Source organism: Rhea americana, unplaced genomic scaffold (genome assembly GCF_003343005.1).
Source record: "Rhea americana isolate MKP2758 unplaced genomic scaffold, rheAme1 scaffold_4, whole genome shotgun sequence".
NCBI lineage: Eukaryota > Metazoa > Chordata > Aves > Rheiformes > Rheidae > Rhea > Rhea americana.
Window position 1 is genome coordinate 36,639 of NW_028186534.1, and position 17,240 is coordinate 53,878.

Sequence of the window (17,240 nt, forward strand, 5' to 3'; positions counted from 1 at the left end):
GGTGCACTCGGGCCCCGCCAAGGGCTCGCCGCTGTACGACGCCGAGCTCTCCTTCGCCCTGCGCACCGGCACCCGCCTGGGCGTGCAGACCCACCTCTTCAGCCTGGAGACCCACCGCGACCTGGCCACGTGGACGCGGATGCTGGTGGACGGCACCCACAGCGCCGCTGAGCTCGTCCAAGAGGTCTCCACAGGTGAGTGGTGGAAGGGACTGTGGACCACTTTCCCCTCTACCCCCAACCCCACCGTGGCCAGGTGGACGTGCCCCGCAGTGGGACGTCCCCCATGGCAGGGCAAAGTGGTGCCCAGAGCAGTGGTGTCATCCTGGTATGTGTCGTCCTGGCTCATCCTGGAGCTCAGCTTTGCAGCCTTGGAGGGATGTAGAGCAATGGTGGTGGGTGTCCCCCGCACCTGTCCCTGTGCCTGGGATCAGGTCCCCAAGTGTGTAAGCCATTCACAGCACAGGGTGGGTGGCAGTGGGAGCTCAGGGAGAGCTGCCCTCATGCAGGGATGTCACTGCTGAGGTGCTGGCGCAGGTTCGACTGAGCCCTCTGGGAACTGCTGTCCTCGTCATGCCATGCTTTGAGGCACTGGTCATCAGCCCCRCGGTCATTGAAGTCCATATGGTCATGCAAGGGCCTAATGGTGCCTGGCTCAGTCAGCTCCTGGTCATCCAGGAGGTAATCAGAGAAGACTGAGGCAGGTGCTGGTGGGACCGTATGATTCCTTCACCTCTTCTCCTTCAGCATGCACATGGAACGGGCAGGACTGCACCCTGTCCATCCACATTGACAAAGGCTTTACCATCTTCACCACTGAGCCTGGGCTCAGCAAGACAATCCTGCTGCAGCAGCCCTTTGAGAAGCTGCAGATGTCCTCTGATGATGGCACCAAGATGCTCTACTTGGACTTTGGTGGCCCGGAGGGAGAGATTGTGAGTTGGCTTTATCCAAGGCTTCTCTCATGCCCTAACTTCCCCCGCACTCCTGCCAGGCCCCCTGGGAGAGGAGTTGGAAAAGAGCACCAGCACCCTACCTAGCACCTATCCTTTCTGGCAGAAGGCAGGGGGAGAGGGTTGGTGTCTTCCTGCTGCTCCTAGGGCTGTGCTTCCTCCCCTCCATGCTGGTGTTCCATGGCCCTTCACAGAGCCCAGTGAAGCCATGGTGGGGTTTAGGAGGCTCTCAGTGGTTCCCAACCCCTCCACAGCTTCTTCATGGCATGCTTTAGAGCTGTTCCCATCCCAAGGAGAAAGTTGATTGCTCTGAGCACAGCCCTTACCATTACACATGTGCCTCCAATCCTTTCTTGCAGCAATTGGACCTTCACTCCTGCCCCAAAACCATTGTCTTCATCATCCACTCATTCCTCTCGGCCAAAGTGACCCGACTTGGGCTGCTGGCGTGAAGACAGAGGAAAGAGCCAGGCAGAGCAGTACTCAACACCTCCATGAGATCTATGCACCTACAACTCCCTCCAGGCCAAACCAAACCAAAAGCCATCCAGATGAGATAAGAACCCCCTGGTCATGCCACAACAGCCAAGGAAAAACACTAGCCATCCAGAAAAAAAAGCACTGCTGGGGCTTCTTCTGGGCAGCTGTAGTCAGAAGCCACTCTTGGACGCAGCACCAGGACTTCTCTGGTCCCACGTTCAGCAGCTGCTCTGTCCCCTCCCGCTTCCAGCACCATCTCTCATCAGAAGCTTTAAAAGTGCCCAGTGGAGAGCCCACCTTGACCGGCCATGCGATCACTCTAGTGCCTTGTGAGATGATATTTTCTGTACAAAGAATCTGTTTGTATTGATGTTTTATATTTATATAGCCCAGTTAAAGATGCTGATGTGGCCGCTTCCGTCCCCCTGTTTTAAGCGCCAGGAGAGTCCTCGAATGCTGTAAAGAGAGCAAATGTGTCTATCCCTCCAGACACGCCTTTTAGAAATGCAGCGGCTGGAGACCTGAGCCAACTCCGTACTGCTTGAGAGATGGGAACTCCAGAGGAGCGCTCCATTTGCCAAGCTATTCAGTATTGTAGCTGATGATAGGAACCATTTTTCTTTGATAAATTTGGATGGTTCTTTTTCTTTTGATAACTCCAGGATCCAATCAGGATCATTTTACTTCTTGGTTTGTGGGGGGAGGGTTGTCAGGTGGCTGGTGGGAAACAACTTGTTTTATGAACCAAAAGATTCCGCATGAAAATTACTATTTTTTTGGGTGAAATAAACATTGCAGATCACAAACAGTGGGAGCCAAGATTTGTCTCCTCTTTTGCTTAGAGAAGCAGAAACATTGTAGAAGGGAGATAACCTAGACTGTGCCTTGAGGTATTTCTGCCAGGGGATTAAAGGGAGTGAAAGCTTTTGCTTGGTGGCCAKCAGGTGTTGCAGTAAGTCAGTGGTGTCAATTAGGGGTTGCTGGGGTCTCTGTGTCAGGATTCCAGATTGCGACAAAAAGTCTTTTAAAACTTCCTGATGAGTTATTCGAGGCAGAGCCTGGCAAAGGGGATGCTTCGGGCCTGCATCTCCTGCTCTCCGCCATGCTGAGCACCTCCTCGCAGCGGGGTTGGAGAAGGCCGTGCACTGGCTGGAAAAGGTGCCGGGGCACACTCAGGAAGACGGTGTGGAGTGGCAGGTTCTGACATCTGTGAGAAAGAAGTCTACTTTAGTGGTCATAGGAGGGATTGAGAGAGTCAAGATGGATGCAGTTGACCCAAAATGCTGGGCAGATCACGTTGCCTCAGTTTCCCTTGTCGTTGGAGACCCTTGCTCACTCTTTGGCAAATACTGGGTGGATTAAAATAGTTTTGTTTGTTGCTTTGYGATATTTAGCAGAGGACGGGAGGGAATTCATGAATGCTGCCGCTACCTATGGCCCAACATCTCCCCCCATGAGCTAACATCTCATTGTCTTTTTTCCTAACACTGGTTTCAGACCGAGAGTTTCAGATGGCTCTCGACATTTTTTTTCTTTCCCTTTCTCAAATGAGAAGTGCCGTCTGGCTGGACAGTAGTAGATGCTTTGAGTATTCCCCCACCATGCAGCTCTTGGCGGCAAAGTCAGGCTGTAAACCCAGTCGGTGCGGTGCGTTTGTGGTGTCCCTGCRGGAGTCCCATTGGCTGTGCGCAGTTTGCGGCACAGGCAGCGTTTACAGAGTGGTTTATTTACGGAGTGTTTCCTGAACTGACTTTGTCTGCTCTTAGCTGGGTGCTCTCYGCTCCCTCCTGGGGCTTGACGGCTCTCCCGAGTGCTGAGCTTGCTGGCTGAGGGGCCATGCAAAGACCGCGTCTGCTCTACATTTCCTAAAGCCAGCGGAGGTGTGTTCACAGACGAGGGTGCTACCGACCACAGCAGAAACGCACAGAAATCACCAAGAATGGACAAAAATTGACAGGATCTGGCAGCGTTTCATGCTCCCGTGTTACACCTCGTCCTCACAAACGTGCAAGGTGAAGCATTGATGCTGTGTGCGGACACGGTCCTTGAAGCATCTCCAGGTTCTCCTGGTTAGCAACCAAATTGTGCGCGATGGAGTTGTGCCGCGGGCCCGGACAGCCCACTGTTGCGGGGGGACGGCGCCGCACCGGTGCCGCGAGCTTCGGTTTTGAGCCCGCAGTGTCCTGCAGAGCCTGGAAAACCATCGCCTGGCTGACGGAGAAAGAAGACGGCAGGCAAACACAGAGGCGGCTGTTGGTATTGAAATCGGTCTTGAGGTTTGGGAGTTTTCTGTCTACAGCCAGAGAAGGAGGCAGGTCTCCGGGAAAGCTGCCTCTCCGGAGCCCCTTCTCCACCAAGAGGCCGGCCTGGAGCAAGGCATTTGCATATTTTAATGAAATGGGTGATTTGAAGACACTTTCTAATGGGAGCGGAGATTTGTTAGCCCAGCACCTCTGGGTCAGCAGCGTGAGCAGAGCTCTCAGTGAAGCATCTGCAATGAGACAGGGACATTGCTGCTAAATGACAAATTGTGAGTTAACCTTTTCCTTTTCTCCTGCCCCGTATGTGTATGTCAGGGAGCCTGGAGTCCCCTGGGAAAGCAAATAGAGTTAACTCCGGGGAAGGCTAATGCTCTGGCTGCAGGTAGTAATAGCAAATAATTAGCAGTAAAATAATAATATTATTTTTAATGATAATTCATATATCCTGTTGTGCTGTGTGAACTCGTTCCCAGTGTGACACTAATCAGAGCAGTGGGGTCCGTCGGCAGCGTCGCTGGCCAGGCTGCTGACTGCAGCCGGTGCTCCTTTTGGAGGCTTATTTGAGGAAGGAAATTCCTATTTTCCCTAATCATCTGTTTATGTAAAACGCTGCTATTTGGGTGCTCATTAAGTGGAGGTGGCACTTCTAGACGAGGACACTGCTAGCCGCTGGGGTTCTGCTCCAAGGAGATGAGCCAGCTTGCATGAATCTCAAAGCACCAGGCAGAGACTGGAAATTAATAGTTTGCCTAATGAAGGTGAGCTGGTCCCTGGCAAACGAATCAGGTGGGTGGATGCAGTGGCTGCATACGCAGCTAAAGGGCTGTTGGCACGGGGGGCTCGTGCACTGGGGCTCTGGGGGAGCATGCCCCTGCTAGGGGACTGTGTGCTGCTCGGTGCCCAGGAGCAGCCCATCTGGCGGGGAACTTGCTTTGGGATGTGCAGAGCTGCTCCCCAGAGCGGAGCACCGATGCCCTTGCAGCAGTCGGGATGCATGGGGGTGGGGGGGGGGAAGCAGGGCATAAGCTGCAAAAAAAGGAAAGGAAAGCAATAAAAAACGCAAATCATCTGCAGACAGGAAATACATACTATTTGATCAAGGAGAAAGAACTGCTACAGCTTACTGGGTCCCCTTTGCCATGAAGAAATTGGCCTTCTTACGCAGTACGTAACCCTCAGCTGAGCGTGAGTTTGCCTTCCAGGAAAGCTGCCCAGGGCCAYGCAGCTGTTCAGCGGCCCAGGAGCGTGCCACGGAGCCGGCGCCTGCCGGAGCGTGCCCGGCCTCTGCAGCAGAAGCCTGCCCTGCTGCAGGTCCCGTCGACAGCCGGGACCCTCGCCAAGGAAGCTGCAAAAGGAGAGTAAACCGCTGAAGTGGAAGCTTATTCCAGCTAACTAGTTTTCTCCCTGCACAAAAGTCGACGAGAAGCCATTCAAGCCGGAAAACTGAGAAAGATCAATTGCACGTCTGCAGCACGAAGCTGGATCGTATGCACCCTCAAGGCAACAGCAGCCGGATGGTCCTAACTGGGATAAGCTGTGTCCCTGTAAAGGGCTGCGTCTGGCCCGTGGCAGGACAGGACAGGAGCGAATGTGGGTACAGCCCCGGAAAAGGGGACCATTAACCTGGAGAGCTGCCAAGCCTGGCAGCTGTAATCTTTCTCGCTGGACAGGCCCATACTTTTTATTGCACRTAACTGTCAGCTTTCCAAGAGACCCTGCAAAATGGATTTGAAAAAAAAAAAAAAGTTACTAACTGTTAAATCAATACAACAAGTAATTTAGAAGCAGCTGGTGCATTTTTCTATGATCAAAGGTATGTCTGCACAAGGAGAAATATTATTACTGCAATTTACCTTCCTATTCCTGCCCTACGGCCATTACTCTTCGGGGTTTATTCCAATAAAAGAGAGAATCTCTCCCAAGCCAGAGGAGATTTCCTATTAATCTTTCAGACCACCATCCGCCTTGACTTTACAAGTGCAGGTCGGAAAGGCTGTCCCGCTCCACGCCTGGGCTGTGAAAGAATTGCCTCAGTTTGGAGACAACGGACATTTATTTTCTTTGATTCTTTTTAGCAATCCTCTGCCAGCTGCCTCTATCCATCCCTTTTATATCGGTGATGGGTCAGGGATTCTTTTCTGGTTTATTTTATAGACGTTTCTCCTCACTCTTCCGGCAGCGTTCTCTGCTTTACGGGACCTTTTTCCCAGCGATGCTCTGGCAAAGGGGCCTGTAATTAAGACAACTGCCTCATATTTCYCTGAGCCACCTGGGACCTTGTCACGTAAACTACCCAGACACCGAGGATACGTGCTGCCTCTCCCGTGAGAAGCCTGTGAAGATCCCTCTGTAACCCAACAGCGACAGTAACCAACTTCAGTTCCCGGGGGGGGGGGTCTCCAGAGAGGTGGGACATATTAGACCCATGTTCCTCAGAGATCCTAAAGTCTTTGCAAAAAACCCAAGGGTCCTGTTGGGGAATTCTCTCTCTCTCTCTCTCTCTCTCTCTCTCTCTCTCTCTCTTTTTTTAATGTAGCAGACAAACTGGGGAAACTGCTGTTCTTTTCTCTAACTCTCATCAGAACCTCAGACACAGGATTTTGGACTAGTACAGGAATCTCTGGCCAGCGTGCCGTGGTGCAAGCATGTTCCACCAAGAGGGCTGCGGAGGGAGCATGAGTGAGGGTCAGCGCATGAGCTCGTTTTAAACTCGGAACATCGTTCCTGCCGCTGAGCTGAGCTGGAGCAAAGCCGCAGCTCAGGCCCGGAGAGACAAAACAGCGCCGGTGCTCAGGACAGGGTGGTGCTCACAGAGGATGCTGTGCTGGTGTCACCACCGCCACCACCACCCCTGTGCTCATGGAGGATGCTGTGCCAGATATTGCAGCTTGCACAGCCCTACCCAGAACCTCCAGGCTTTCTTTTGTGTCGATTTATATTCCTGCTGTAAATGAAACCAAAAAAGAGGTGTCTATGCCAGAAGAACAGAGTTATATCCCACACCCACCTACACCCCTGTCTCAGGTTGTCCTGGAGGAGGGAATGTGGATTGCATAAGGGGGAACTACCAGACGTGTCTGGAGTGTATCCTTGGGGTGGGGGGGAATGGCAGGAGTTCAACACTGTCTGTGGTCCAAGATTTAGTTTCATGTTTCAAGGAACCCAGGAGGTACCAAATGCTTCCCAGCTGCACTACACAAATCGCAGCCGTTCTCCAACCTGTAAGGGTGGGAGCAGATCCCAGCGTTGCTTCTATCCAACTCGAGCCAAGGAAAAAGGAAACTGCAGTGCCTGCTTGGAGCTCCTCCAGCCTCCCTCTWCCTCTGCTCCTCACATGGCTCCTGCCAAGGGTCCCTCCAGTCTGTTCTCCTCCTGACACCCTAAAATTCCTATTTCCTAAAATTCCTAATTTTCAGTCTTGGATCCTACAGGAATTTGTAGTGCACTCAGATGGGGATAACCTCTGCTGCTTTTTGACCTGCCATGTTGTTCTGCCTGAACATTTCCAGGGAAGGTTTCAGGAGCAAAAAGCACCTTTCTGTATTGTGAGCTTAATGYCAAATATCTGGAAACATTCAAACATCAGGAATCAGCACTGAATTTGTTGGCACAGGGAAGGTTTCTGTGGTTGGCCATGGCGACTGGCTACCACGATAGGGTGGTGTCTGTGTGGAGCGACCGCTGGAAGCRATTAGCGTTCCCATTTGGGACCTCACAGTGCTATTCCTCAGAGAGGAATAATAGCTCATATGGGGTTTTATTGTGCCAGCCACGTTTATGGTATAAGGACTAATATTTTTGAAAGCTGCTTTAAAATAAATATAATGAACGTGGCTTATGTAACCGGAATGATGGTAATGGGCTCAGATAAAAAGCAGATTTCCCAAGCTAAGGCAGTTCCAGGCAATTGTAATTTTATTCGGCCACTACGAATTAAAGAGCTCAGGTAAAGTGGATTTTAAAGGTGCTGCGAGCATAGGAGGAATGGATGGCAAATGGGAAAGAAAGAGGAGAAAAAGCCTAATTTTACTCTATAGGCTGAGCTCCTGGGGTGCTGGTGGCCAGAGGGGGGCCAAAACGGGGGCTTAAATGGAGGAGCGGAGACATTTCCACCCAAACACTTTTGTGCCAGCCCGAGACGTGTGCAGAGAGACGCAGTGGGGAGCCTCTCGGAGCAGGGATACTCGCGCTGTCCCCTGGCCTTCAGCTATCCGCTGGGAAAGCAAATTGCTCCAAGGCAGAGCAGGGCGGCTGGGYTTTGCCGCTGGTCCCACCTGGCTCCGCAGTCGAGGGCGATGGCTGGGCTGAGCGGCCGCGGCCGCCGGCAGCACGGAGGGCGCCTCCTCCAAGCGCGTTGGAGCAGCTCTGGGATGCCGGTTTGGGGTGTTGTTTAGCAAGCCTCTAAACGCCACATCCCGGCACGGGGCYGCTGGCCCGGTCCACACCACGGCAGCCGCAGCAGGTGGGAGGCCCCGAAGGAAGAGCCGTTGCGGCAAAGGGCCCTGGACGAGCGCCGAAAGGGAGGAGCGGCCGCGGCGAAGAGAGAGATACAGCGGAAGGAATGATTACGTTGTCCCGAGACGTTTGCTCACCCGTTGGCAGAACGCTGTTTCCCCAGCAATATCACTTGTGCTTTTCATTAGTCAGTCCTGACCTTTTAGCGCTGTAATCAAACAAGACAACCTAACACTTAAATCTGAGCATTTAGCTCTGACATTTACAGTTGGTTCTCAAGTTAGAGAGACCAAATGAAAATTTCCTAGCAGACAGCATGCTGCAGGGAACGGGAATCAAATAATTCATTTGCTGAGTAACACGTGTGCAAGCCCTCTTCGGCTGCCTGCCTCGGCCTGCATCACATCAGCTGGTGTTTGTACTGGAGTCCTTGTCATTAGAAAGTCAATATTCATCCGGAGTTACTACCGCACCGCAGTGCCTYAGATCCCACCAACGTCTCCCCTGCTAGGTGCAGAGAAACTTTTGGCGTTTGGTGAATGCAAACACAAGTGATCCTGCCCGAGCGAGATCCTTGTGAGAGTGCAGGGCCTGGGTTCAATGTGGAGGATCCAGTTAGGAGGCTGGTCGCTCTCCTTCAGCCTTGGTGGCCTTGCCACCCAGAAACTGGGTGCTCAGTGTGTCCCRTGGTGCACCTACTTGACTGCTCGTATTACCTTTGGGTGCTGCTGGTCCAAAGCCACTTTCAAGTGGACATGTAGTGGCTCAGGGAGGACATGAGGGGCTAACACCAGGTGACCCAGGACAGCTTGGCTCCAAATGTGCATCGGCCCCATCTCAGGGCTGGTGGAACTGTATGTAGTACAGTCTTGGCTTCCTTTCCCCTCGCCACCACCGCGGCATGGTCCCCAGCTCACCTCAGTACCATGCAGCTTTATTAAATTAAAGCCACAAAAACAAAGCCCAAATAAACTTGCTGCCTTCAGTGCCCATCCTGCCCTATCCAAATGCAAAACAACAGCAGCAAAAGGATGTGGCCTGAAAACTGAAGACAATATCTGACTCTGAAAAGGCCTTTAGCAGCAGATCACCTTCCAGCCCTGCACAGAAGCATCATCTGCCCATAAATACACATAATAGACATAAATACTCTGCCCCACACGGCTGAGTCATTATATGGGTAATATGACTTTTGCAGAAATTAATATATTCATTTAGAATACAGAAAAATGAGATGTCCAGAGCCCTTGTTATGGCTGCGTTTTCTCGGCGTTGCTAAGTACGCTGCTCTGCTGAGGTGCTGCTGTTGCGCTGTCGAGAGGGCCAGCACTTCACGGTTTTGCATAAGAGCTAGAATCAGCATTTGTTTATGCAATCGCTTTATGTCCAACAGCATTTCCCAAAGTAGCAGTACATGGAAATATTTTGCTCGGAGGAATAGGACTGCTGTCTGTATGATGTGCCTGTAGTCTTCAGCTGCTGCTTTGCCGTTGCTTTTTGTTTACGGCGTGGCAARGGGTCAGACAGCACACGGGAATGGGAAGAGGAAGAAGGAGAGAGTCAAATGGTGTGAAGTAAGAGAGTGCTGCATCTGCACGGATGGCTTGGGCAAAAACCATTTGCAGTAACGTGCACACGTYGGCTGCAAGCGTGAAGCGGGTCTCCGGTGTGCAGGCTCTGCATTTTTGGAAATAAATAAAGGAAATACACGTATAGAGTGTTTTTTTAAAAAGGTAATATGAGGCRTCTCACGTTTCCACCCAAAGTCATATTGCACCTAAAAATTACCCTTAACATGTGGATGGCTCTCGAGTGAAGCCCTGTCGGCCACCATCACGGTGTCCCCAAGGCCGGGCTGGCGCGGGGGCCCCCGAGGGCTCCCAGCAGCAGGCGAACGCCGGCCGTGAGCGGCACGGCCCAGCGGCRCGGGGCCCGAAACGCGGGGGACGCGGCGCCAGCCCTGCGGGGACCGGCGCTCGGCCCCTCTTGAATTGCACCTGGTGGTTTCCTCAGCTTTTCTTTCCCCGGTGGGTTTTATTAGAAACTCAGTGGTCAGGAGAGGGCTTTGCTTTGCCAGGGCTTTGCGAAGCGGCGTCCGTACCAGCGCTGACACGGGCAGACGGAGCCAGGAGCGAACCCCGGCGGCCGCCGGGCTGTCCCGCTGGGGCAGGAGCTGGGCAGCGACTCAGAGAAATCGGGATTCTGCATCCCGGCTCGGCCACTCGCCTGCTTTGGGACCAGGTATGGGCTGGCTCTGGGCCTCGGTTTCCTATGCCRTGAAATAGGAATATCCCTGTTCCTTTCCAGTGCACCGTGGCAGCGTAGGTCGAAGCCCTACGGTGCAGTTCTCCATTGCTAATTATTCCAAAGTACAAAGTATTTTGGAAAGGTTSCTGTAATATCTTCATGTGTGTGTGCGTGTGTTTTATCAGTGCAAATGCTATGGCACTTGGAAACGCTGGAGTAAAAAGCTGAAGTGATATATATATATAAATCTCCATTTAATAAATCYATTTAATTTCTCTCTGTGTATTCTGAAGTAGATGAGGTTTCAAGAGGCTCTGGAGCTGAGCACAGCTGAATTGACAACCAGAAGATAGAGGTTTATTCTACAGTGAGAGTATGAAAWCCATATAAAATTGGAATTCGTTTTATAGCACTCATTCAGGAGTTCTGAAGGCAGGAGTGGAATTTAATGTATAATGTGGAGAGATACAGATGAGACCTTCTCAGCGTTTCCGTGTTTTTGTTATACTATATATTATCAATGCTGCATGGTAGGGTGCGTTTTTTTCTTTTTCTCTCCCAGAATTCCCTCGAAAAGCATTTATTCTTGAAGGTTTTACTGTAACAGTGACACATCCATATACAATATGCAGGACCTGTTGTTTCAGACAATGATAATGTGAATAAACACCAAATTAAAAAAAAAAAAACAACATTCAAATCCTGGAGATAAGGAAAAATAGCAGAATTTAAAGCACCCAGAAAGCTCCTGCTCCAGCAAAGGGCACGTAACCACGGCAACAGGAGCCCTCACTGTCACGATAATAAAAAAATATGTTATTCCAGGAGACCCCTTAAAAGGGAAATAAACATTTTGCTGAGGTGTGCAGTGAAATATTGGGCAGCAGAGAGAAGAAGGATACGGAGGCATCCGGAGAGCAATCCTGGCGGTTCTTCAAACCGTGGCCGGCTCGAAGAGGGAATCCGGCAGCCGGGAGGCCGCGGTGGTGGCGGGTCTCAGCGCCGGCCAGGCGAACCCGCAGGCGCTGTCGGGGCGCCCGGCGGAGCCGCGCCGAGGCCTGGGGACGGCAGCSGGGAGCACCCCCTGGGCGCGCGGGACACGTGGCAGCCGGCAGCGTGCTGCAGAGCTGCAAGAACTTTTTTTCTTTTTTTTTTTTTTTTTTTGTAAAGACTTTGGTTTTTTTTTCACCAAGGGAACTGTGGAAACTGGTCATCTCCAGCAAACTTTTCTTGTTTCRGGATTTTGGAAAGAAGCCTAAGGACTGCTTCTGCAGAGGCGTCGTTTTGCTGGCGTTTCGAAAAGGATGGCTCAAGGTTTGCAGAACACTTTGGAAAAGGGGGCAGGGGAAGCACGAGGAGATCTGCAGTTTCCCCCGTGTTGTAATATGCATTTCCCCCATGTGTAATTCCCCTTGCTCGGCAGCGCCGGGCTGAGCAATAGGCATGAGCGGCTCGCGCCGCGGCTGTGCGCTGCCTGCTCTTTGCTCTCTTTTTCCCAGCCTTCCTCCTCATCCCTCTCTCTCACTCTCTGCAGTTTCTTCTAGGGGAAGGTGCTGCGAGGAAGGGTCGTCAGGAGCCGCCTGCCTGACCTCTGTCCATAAACCTCAGGGACTTTGTTTTTTTCCCCATCCAGGCTGATTCGACAGACAGGGCGGTGCTTTGCTTGACATTAATTGCATCAAACCAAAGCTACCCGGGTGGCAGCAGTGGTCAATACTTTATCAGGCAGGTGCACGAGGGATGTGAACTCCAGGAACCGGCTGAGGCTATGGATTTCCGTTTGCGGTAAGCTGGCCGTGTGAGCACTTTGCTGGTGCCACGGGGATGCTGCCCCTGCGTGTGCGCAGAAGAGCCCGGGAARCTCTGGACAGGTCAGTTTGGTGATTTTCGGTGTCAGAACTGATAAGGAAATATTAGATTTTATGCAACGCTACCTGCTTTAATCTAGATTCGTCTAGTTCAGCCGTAGTAGGGCTGTGCTACTTCTGCTAGTAACCCAACCCGACCAAGAACTGCTGCTGTCTGAATCTGTTCTCTTCAGCCTTCGGCCTTGGTTAGTTAATCCTCTTCTTCAGGCTTAGTTCATGTCCAGTTGTACTATTTCAAGAAGCTGCACAGATGGAAACCATGCGTATCAAAAAGCATCACCCTCTTCTTCCCAGGCTTCTGAAACCAGCTTCTCCAAATGGTCGCCACSTATGCTCTCTGCCCGAGCGTGGCCAGCTCTGTGGGAAGTGCCCACGGCACAGGCCTGGCGTCCTCGGCAGCACCCGTGCCGCATGCAGGCCGTGCCACAGCCCCCCCGGCTCAGCAAGGCAGCGGCACTCACACCTCAGGGTCTCAGCCCCTTCCAACACGGCTGTGGAGCCACCGAGCAGCACCCCGCCGCACTCCGCTTTCCTTCACGCATGCTGTTGTTGCAGATAACAACTCAGCAGAACTTTCCTTGATTTGGGAAGCCAAACCGAGGCTAGTGGATACGCATTTGCATTTAGGAGGGAATGTGGGAAATACAGTYTTTCTTCCAGCTTAGCCTGGTCACTGAACATGTCTCTCTGCTAGGAAGCCTCTTGGTCTCACTCCCACCCTGTCAGTCCCTTATTCAAACAACGTAACATCACCCTTTCTTACTCAGGAGCTTGTTCTGCCCACAGATCTGAAAGCAGCRGACAGCTGTCACTGCCTCCATTTACCCAAGGGAACTAAAGCAAGGAGAAGTTACATGGATGGTCTGCATGAAGCCCTGGTAAGACCAGTCATCTGAGGACCCAGCCTCGGACCCCTGCCCTACCCTGCCAAAGCTGAGCATTGGCCCTTTCTCAACTGACGCTTATTAAGGGCATTGAAATCTGAGTGTTGTGAAGAAGGAAAACCCTATGGCATATCCAGGAGAAAAGAGATCCAGACCCCCACCGCTGTCCTCTACAGGGCAGCAGGCACTTCTGCCTGGGTGCTCCAAAGCAGTTCTGGGTACAGCACTCTGGGGACTTCTCCCACGGCAAGTCCCAGTGGGGACTCCATGGCCAGTGCTGCCCGTGCCACACCAGGCCCTCTCCTCACTTGGCACAGCTCAGCCTTAGCCCTGCTCTGTCTCTGGCCTGGACACCCAGGGTCAGTCCCACCAAAGGTGTGGGAGCTGGTCAGATGGGCAGCTGGAGAAACAACTTGCAGCTAGGGCTCCAGATGAGGGGGATCCGTGAGCAATCCCWTCTCACTGACCCCTTTCCTCCCCAGGCTGAGTGTCCCCTCGGTGGTTACACCCACAGCCGTGTCCCTGCAGATTGAAGCTCCTAGCACTTCATGCTTTTCACCTGTCTTATCGCACTGTAAGTTTTCTGCAGCGGGAGATCCTGTGTCGCACATCTGGATGTTTCTGCATCATCGATAGCAATYGAGAGTAACGAAACCTTCACTTTCTGCAGCGGGGCTGTGCCTGGGAAAGATGCAAATCCCCTGTGTGTCAAAAGAATCATTAGGCTGTAGTCATGCCTGATATAACTTCCCTGACTGCTGAGATGCCAGTGAAAGCTGAGTTAGCTTTAATTGTTATTTCTCCCTCCTCCCTTGCACTGCCTGTGGTGAAACACGAGACCTTCATTCATTTTYGCACTCACCCGGAGTTGATTCACAGTACTTATCTCAGGAAATCTCTCCTGGCAAAACACTTAGAAGCACTTCTGAATCCTCCTCAGCAYAGAGAGAAGGAAAAAGACACCCCCCGGGAGCAGGTCACAGCTCTGCTCGTGCTCTCTGTAGCGGAAGGAGCAGACCAACCTGGCGGAGCTCCCTTTCTAACAGATTCTATGAGAGCGTGAGACATGGGACTTGCTTAATCTGTTGACCAGACAAAACCCTACATTGGTGTCCTTGTAGTAAAGAGAAGTCATCTGTATAGAGATCTTGAAGGGAGTGCATGCTCTTGAGAATCCATAAATAAATGCAGAACTCGGGCATTATATCTTAGCTCTACTATCCAATAACACTTCATAATCCCAAGGACATTATCTTAACTCAGGAGAGTGAAATATGAGTGAATAGTAATTCTAATAACCTTCATATCTCATAGGGAAGCAAGAATGGTGAAAATTCCCTGCAAAGCCCGTGGCAAAGCAACTTCAACCAAATGCAAGCAATGCCTCTCCTAAACTTACCTAAGCCCCGGTGAGGTTTGACCAGGCGTTGGTTATGCTCTTCCCAAAAATGCCGAGGCTAAGRAACTGCTGAGCCCTGGCTTTATGAACCTGCACCAGGCCTCCAYTGCTCAGCCCTCTCCAGCCCCTGGAGCACACAGCCACATGGAGGAGACCCTCTCAGTGCTCGCACCYAGCCCTGGATGCAGGCCAAGCCTGAGGCTAAGAGGGAAGCAGTTCCCCTTCTCCCTCTTTGTGGGGTACTTATCTCCAAACTACTCTGACCTAAAAGCAGGAATAGAGGTTCTTGGACCAGGGGACAGCTTTACGGTCCAGGACTGCACGACCCATCAGATCTATAAATGTCTTGTTATTCCATTAGAGAGTAAGTAAGTAAGAAATGATCTCCAAAGCAATGCGCTGGAGCATGACTTCTAACTTAGGTGATTCCAGGACACTGGCCTTTAAAGCCAGGAGRCTGTTATCTGAGAAACTGCTGTTTAAGACTCCCCAAATATCTGTAGCATTTTTCCTTCCATTAGACTTTTCTAGGCACAGGATTGCAAAATACTTCAAGACATCTTCAAAAGCTTCCAGAAACTTGCCTCAGATAGAGAWGTGGGGAGCAGGGCACTAACTATACGGTGGTGATGGGACGTGGTGCTGTGGTCAGGGCAGATTAAATCACTGAGAGCCCTGGGTGTTGCATGATCCCATCCTGGCCAAGGGCTGGTCCAATGTGAGTCTCCCCTTAGCCATGCTGTGACCTGTTGCATGTAGGAGCTGGCATGGCAGGGTGCTGCGCGCTGTCCATGTGGCTGGGGCAGGGGCTGCACCAAGGCTGTTCAATAGCTCAATTCAGACTCCTTGAATCCAGATATGTGCAAGAAATGGGCGAGGAGAAGAGGGCATTTGGGCTACATCTGGGCACAGGTCTTTGTGCCTCACGCACGTGCACATCAACCTGGGATGAACTCAGTTCCAGAAACCTTTTCTTGACTGCAAACGGGCCATTTTGGATGGACTTGAGATCTGCTTCTCGATTCCGTGCAGGGAGCGAGGGGAAGCCGGGAGACGGTGGGAGCGGGATGCGCGGGCTTGGCCGCGCGGCGCCCGCCGCTTTTCCCAGGGCGCTGCAGGGGGAGCTCGTGCAGTTCCAAAGTGCGTCTGCCTCGTWGAAATTCTCCAGCATATTTTCCTCCTAATTTGATTCTTCTTTTGGAGGAGTTCTTGCAAATGAGTCAAAGTTTCATATCTTGCAGTTTGCTTCCAAACTAACTCAAGAGAAACCGAAGATGATGACATCTCCCTCCTAATGATCGCCGCTGCAGTCTGGGAGGGTTAGTGCATGAAGTAAATAGCATCTGATGGCTGACGAAGAACGTCGCCTTGGAAGTCGCACACACATTCACAGGCAGAGCTACACCCACCCACGCACACGCATCCACACAGCTGCCTTGGAGGCAGGTCAGCCAGGCAGCACTCCCTGGGCGTACAGCCTCTTGCTCCCACATAAGCTCCCACAATGTTGCCTGGAAGGTGCATTTTTCTTTTTTCTTTTTCCTTTTTTCTTTTTTCTTTTTTCTTTTTTCTTTTTCTTTTTTCTTTTTTCTTTTTTCTTTCTTTCTTTCTTTCTTTCTTTTTTTTTTTAGCCTGAGATAAGTCAGGAAGGCGAGCAATCTCTGGGCTTGTTCTGCTCATGCATCTCTTGTGCAAACCCAAAGAAATCCCTCTCTTTTTCCTGGTCTTATTCACATTTCAGCAGCTTTTGGCCTTTTGAGCCCAGTTTGCTCATGCTTATAAAACATCCTAGCCTGTGGGCCTGCCTTGCCATGAGGGACCTTCTGCCTTGTACCAGCAAAAACTCCTGGGAGATGGTCTCAGAGCAGAAGGTAGAGGCTGCAGCAAAGATTATGGTGACCTGTAGGCTTCATCCTTTGAGAGTCCGTTTGGATCTTGGGCTGCTGCCTGACAATCTTGTGATTTTTAACAAGGATGGAGAATTCTCTCATTTGATTTTCTTTGCTGGCTGCTGGAGGATATTCAGCTTAAACTAGATCTGTTTATTCAGCCAAAAGGGAACAGTYCCTGGGATGCTGTAGCTGGGTTGGGGCAAGCAGGGGAGTATGTGGGCCTGTGTGCAGCCCCAGCCACCCCCAACACTTGCATGTGTGTGGTTATCAGTGTCAGGTTTCCTGGACTGGAGCCTTATCATTGATCCGTATGTTACACCCGTTCAGGGACAGTGATGTCTAGTGTGGATCACACAAAGCCAACTTTATTTGTTTCTGYGTGGTATAAAATAGAGCAATTCTCTGTGCCTCCTTGGAGCATGGCCTGAGGGTGAGCTCTAGGATGACCCCAAGTAGCTACAGACAGACTTGGAGGACTGGAGGAAGAAGAGCTTTTTTCCCACCGTGCTCCACRGGCTGAGTGCTCAGCCCAGCACCAATTACTCTTCAACTCTCCTCTGAACCTACTGTAGCTGATGCTAAGAGGAGCAACGCCAGGAAAGCCAGTAAATACACCCATGTGCAGAGGAAGCCAGCGCTGCCTGGGAAAACCGGCGGTGCAGGTGAGTCCCCGAGGAGCGACGTTTGCTTTGGCTGGCACGTGGGCATGTGTGCACACAGTGTGCTCATCTGCAGCGACATGCAGATTAAAAGATGTCTGTGTAATTGTAAGCCTCCTACTCACCTGGTGTTCAAGGAAAAC

General features: G+C 51.6%; 1 protein-coding gene across 3 annotated transcripts in view; it reads left to right on the forward strand.

Moving 5' to 3' along the window:
* The window catches only part of SNTA1 (syntrophin alpha 1), a 16,106-nt gene extending 13,866 nt beyond the window's left edge, over nucleotides 1–2,240 (forward strand). For 2 of the 3 annotated variants that reach the window (XM_085313904.1, XM_085313905.1), the window contains exons 5-7: nucleotides 1–194; nucleotides 747–934; nucleotides 1,312–2,240. The exon at nucleotides 1–194 is cut by the window's left edge and continues 2 nt beyond it. In XM_085313904.1, coding sequence (XP_085170030.1) covers nucleotides 1–194; nucleotides 747–934; nucleotides 1,312–1,404 — 475 coding nt within the window. In that variant the 3' untranslated portion in view covers nucleotides 1,405–2,240. The remainder of the gene's footprint in view (nucleotides 195–746; nucleotides 935–1,311) is intronic. The other variant, XM_085313907.1, reaches the window with a different exon arrangement.
* Nucleotides 2,241–17,240: the final 15,000 nt, after the last annotated feature.